We start from the raw sequence: 5,167 nt of genomic DNA on the forward strand, positions 1-5,167 counted from the left end.
CTCAAAAAAGCCTTCTGGTTGAATTTGGGTGTCAGGAAGGCTGAAAGTGAGTTTAGGCTTTAAATGTTTTATTTGTTTTCAGACTTTCACTTTCTGCTTTCACCATCTGCTGCTGGTGATGTTGGTAAGAGCAAAAAAAAAAAAGAAAGTGGGATGCATAATTGAACATTTTTTTATTTTATTTTTTAATGTCATGTTTTTTTCATTTTTTTCCCATTCATGCAGTAGAGGTGTGGGCATTTTATATGGTCTCCATGAGGATCAAATCATGTGAAGGACTTGAAGGCCATCACATCACATAGTATCTGTCCAGGGGCTGATTTTGAGTGACGGCAGGTTAATTGGGGTTAAACTGGGCGTGTTAGAAATCACTGAATGTTTTAAAACACGCCAGACATGAAATAAATTGCCCTTCAAGTAAAAGCTGTCATGTAACCGCTCGGCGCCATTCCGTGCCATTCCACATGGTCTCAATTATTCACACGGTGCTACAGTGGGGAAACTGGGCCACCCTCATTCAGAAACGCCAGGTCATCAAAAATGGCAATGTGGTTGTGGTGCGTCTTCAGCCCTGGCATATGCCCTAACACGTTCACAGACTGTATCTTTGACATAGTGCCCACACTTAAAACGGTTCTGCTACAGTAATTTCTTGTGCATTAGCTGCATTGAGTATAAACAGCAAGACGGTGTTTAATGCAAATTAAAAATGACAAAAACGCGTATTAACGTGTGCATTAACCGCACCCGTGTATTAACCTGGTAAAAAACAATTGTACCGACGGTACTCAGTGACCTTGAGAAACAGAGATCTATGTGAAAAATCGATGTGAAAAGCCGGAATTCTCCTTTAATTGGCAGGAAAGTACTGTATATACCCCTAGGTTCCATAAGCTGGAGCAATAGGCATACATAAGTAAGCCATATACTCTTATGGGTGATTGGTTGTGATGATGTTCTTTGCTGTCTGATTGGCAGAATCCTGGCGAGGGCCTTATGGGTGATTGGTTGTGGTGATGTTCTTTGCTGTCTGATTGGCAGAATCCTGGCGAGGGCCGGGCACTTCCTGTTTGAGGGCTACAGCCCGCGCAGCCTCACCGGCCTGCAGGAGGGCGTGTCCGAAAGGAGGGGGCAGAAGAACCCCTGGCAGGAGTACAACTACCTCCAGCAGGGTAACATGGCCGAGTACAACAACCTGCTGGAGACTCTCTACTCTCTCAAGGTAGGAACACACACAATCCACTAGCACGGATGAGGAGACACCCCACATGTACTCACACACACACACACACATAAATCTCAACGTGCATATTCTCACAAGGCCAGAGTAAGTATTCAGTTTCAGTTTCTGTGGGACTGTGTCCGTTAAAGCCTTAATGACTGACCAAAACCCCAAATATTGTGCATTAAGACAACATTCACATGACCTCTGACTGCAATATGGGCGTCAGATATCAGAGATTAGGTGTTACATAGAGGTATACTATATGAAACAACGTGTAAGTATTGTGTTGTCCTCTTGTGTTGTCCTCTTGTGTGGTCAGTGCTTTAAGTGGAGTGGGTGTTGAGACACTACAGCGAGAGATCGTGACCCTGCGGCTGTTTTCTTTGATCGGGGCTGTCAGAAATGAGGTCTTTTATCCATAGTGGATCTCCTTACTCACTTATCATATTTCCATTGGTGCAAAGATAAGGTTCACTAAGCAACATCATGGATCGTCTGACAGCAATTCTAATTTCAGATCATCCTCCTCCTCAGGCAAAATACTTCAGAGAGTATGATAAACATTCAAGTTCAATGCTGATAATTTAATCACATATTCATAGATGAAGCTCATTGTCGTTTTTGGCCTGATGTGGTGCTGTTGCTTCTGTGCGCTATAGCTGTGTGTCTCTATAGGACATAATACTTATTAACCCATATTTTTTATTTAATTTATTATCTTGTTTAATATATCTTGTACAATAGATCTATCTATATTTTGTTGTTGTTATGTTTTTATTTCACTATATGTATATATATAGTCATTGTTCTCATCACTTTTGTTTATGCTGTATCCTCCTTGAGTTGGGATTTATAGGTGGTCTATAAAAGGACATTGATTTTATTTAATTTATTTATTGTGTGTGTGTGTGTGTGTGTGTGTGTGTGTGTGTGTGTGTGTGTGTGTGTGTGTGTGTGTGTGTGTGTGTGTGTGTGTGTGTGTGTGTGTGTGTGTGTGTGTGTGTGTGTGTGTGTGTGTGTGTGTGTGTGTGTGTGCGCCTGCGTGAATGCGTGTAGGAGAAAGGCACCGGCAACTCAAGTCTGCTGGCTGAGACACGTGCATCTCTCACACGCTTGAACCAGCAGGCTAATCAACTGGCCTTCGACTCTGTCTTCGTACAAATCAAACAGCAGCTCTGCCTCACTAACAAACCAGAGGTTAGTGTGTGTGTGTGTGTGTGTGTGTGTGTGTGTGTGTGTGTGTGTGTGTCTGTGTGTGTGTGTGTGTGTGTGTGTGTGTGTGTGTGTGTGTGTGTGTGTGTGTGTGTGTGCCCGTGAGAGAGAGAGACTGTGTGTGGGATTATGCATGTGTGTGCGCGTGTGCGTGTTTGCATTGCTGTCTTGTGGGGATCAATTCCAGCTAAATTCCAGACCACTTGGGAGTGTTCAGTTTATGAATGCCACTTAGTAAGCACATTAATAGACCATCATTAATCATCACTGTGGGCAGTTTAACCAAGTGTTACATTTTAGGCCACACAAATGGACACTAACAGCAAATTATAATGACCGCTAAATGGCGTTCATGCAAAGAGAGCAGTGTTTCCCATACATTGACTTATTTGTGGCGGCCCACCACAATATCAACATTGAACATTAAATTGTACTTAAATCTGGTTAGCATCATAACCACGCTACGCTAATTTGTTAAAAATTGTTGCATTCAAGTTAATTCTGCAAACCTACCACCACAAATAGAATTCAATTCTGTGGGAAACACTGGAGAGGAAATGTTGGCTGGGACCTTAGCGCGTGTGGGTGTGTGAGTGTGTGTGTGTGTGTGAGAGAGAGATCCTTTCCAACGGCGAACTCCAGTCTTGTCCACATGTTGTTTGAGTCAGGGACATAAGCTACCTACAGCAAGCGATGGGGAGGCTCTCTCAGGAGCAGCAAGTGCTAGATTTGATATAGTTTTCTACAGTTCTGCAGCGAAACAGTCGGTGCTACTAGTGGTTCTGCAGCAGAACGAGTGTTGAGAGATGAGCGTTGAACTTGGTTCAATCAAAGTTCTTTTCGAGTTCAACTTCCAAAGCGTAACAAGACGCTCATCAACAATTTTAGTTTATTGTATCCTGGAGACATTTCAGGCATTCGGGTCAATTAAAGCAGTAAGATGATATGGGCGGGACTTTTTTCCATTTGACCAGAAATGAGATTTTAACATTACATAGCAACAAGATAAAAGTTTGTTGCTGCCGCTTGGTCATGTCCAATGTGATCCCTGCCTTGTGCATGACCGCATAGGGGCTTAGAGTCTAAGTGGGGGTCGTGTTTAGTGTAGTGATTTTGTATGTACATGTGAGTCAAATGTGTCACTCTGTTTCTCTGCATGTTTCCGGCTCATGTTACTGAGTTGACAGCAAACCCCCCCCCCCCCACCTCCAACATTCGCGCAGGGGTATTGTTATCATCTCAAGGGTATTGTTATCATCTCAAGCAGCTAAAAAAGGACAATTTGAGATGCTTCAATAACAGTAAACGCACAGGAAGGCCAGATTAATTACATGATGAATTAGTGCTCTGAGGTGCTCATTCATGCCTGTGGTCTTTAACCCGTGTGTGTGTGTGTGTGTGTGTTTCAGGGTAAAGGTATGAGCGGTTTGGGGGAATCTCTCTCTGACGACCTCCCGACCTTTAGTCTGTCTCCACAAGAATACATCACCAATGTAAGATTCACACACAAATACACATACATATTAATTAACAAATGTAAGATTCACACACAAATACACATACATATTAATTAACAAATGTGAGTTTGTCCTACATAGTACCACACCATGAGTAACTATGTACTCATGGTGTGTTTGTGTGTGTGTGTTGTAGATTGGCCAGTACATTATGTCCCTGCCACTACATCTGGAGCCATTTGTGACACAAGAGGACCCTGCCCTAGAGCTAGCACTGCACACAGGGAAACTACCCTATCCACCTGAGCAGGGTAATACATTCCCATACATACAAATGAAGACATGAAGAGATATTTATTTTGCCTCCAGACCGGGCTAGTCCATACTCTTTATCTTGTGTTTATGTGTTCTATAGGTGATGACGTCCCAGAGTTGGAGAACACTGCTGATTACTGGCTGGGCTCCATCGCCAGGGCAACCATGCAGACTTACTGTGATGTCATTCTTCAAATTCAGGAGCTCACTCCACACACGACCAAACAGCTGGCCACAGACATTGGTACAGAAACCATAGCCACTTTAAGTCACTGAGACTTGCATTAACTAGCATTTGCATCTACCCTAACATGCTCACATTGTATTCCTGATTCATCCTGTCTATCAAATTGTTGTTAAATGTTATGTGGAAATAGCGTGCTATGCTGTGAAGGTCATGTGTTGTATGTGTGTCTTGGTGTCACCAGATTACCTTAGCAATGTGATGGATGCCTTGGGCCTGCAAACTTCTAGAAATCTCCAGAACATCGTTGCTCTTCTACGAGCCAAGCCAGACGAGTTCCGTCAGACAGCCAAACCGCTGCCCCGCCGGCTGACCTCCACCATCGCCGCCATGAGGGGCATCGAGTGACGGAGCAGTCAGAGGGACTATCGGGCAGCGATGCAGGTGTCATGGGAGGAATGGTACACAGACCAGATGGATGTCGCTCTCTCTCTCTCTCTTCCCAGTCCTGTCACTCGGAAATGCGTCCCTGTCGAACGTCTGCTGAACACTACAGAAACTCTCCTAGCATGGCGCCATACTTCTCTCGCCTGCTGTTCCCAGTCTGTGATAATCATGTCTAACTAGATGTCTCTTCATTTGTTTCATGACACTTTTTTGTATTACTAAATATGCGGTTTAAAAGATCTAACTCTGTTGGTGGGGGAAAAAATTGAATTTTAACCTTCTTTTGCTTGTATGTTTAAAAACAAATAAATTTGTCCTCTTTCCTGA

The 5,167-nt window shown here is 43.5% G+C and overlaps 1 protein-coding gene across 1 annotated transcript in view; it reads left to right on the top strand.

Annotated features, from left to right (window-relative positions):
- The window catches only part of cog7 (component of oligomeric golgi complex 7), an 11,170-nt gene extending 6,003 nt beyond the window's left edge, over positions 1-5,167 (top strand). The window contains exons 13-18 of the mRNA XM_076298158.1: positions 1,042-1,222; positions 2,282-2,422; positions 3,847-3,930; positions 4,091-4,205; positions 4,310-4,453; positions 4,638-5,167. Of these exons, the coding sequence (XP_076154273.1) occupies positions 1,042-1,222; positions 2,282-2,422; positions 3,847-3,930; positions 4,091-4,205; positions 4,310-4,453; positions 4,638-4,801 (829 nt within the window). The 3' untranslated portion in view covers positions 4,802-5,167. The remainder of the gene's footprint in view (positions 1-1,041; positions 1,223-2,281; positions 2,423-3,846; positions 3,931-4,090; positions 4,206-4,309; positions 4,454-4,637) is intronic.

The sequence above is a fragment of the Alosa pseudoharengus genome, unplaced genomic scaffold (genome assembly GCF_046254945.1).
Source record: "Alosa pseudoharengus isolate Yale_2024_CS ecotype anadromous, Long Island Sound unplaced genomic scaffold, YU_APseudo_1.1 YU_APseudo_1.1_scf_21, whole genome shotgun sequence".
NCBI classification, from domain to species: Eukaryota; Metazoa; Chordata; class Actinopteri; order Clupeiformes; family Clupeidae; genus Alosa; species Alosa pseudoharengus.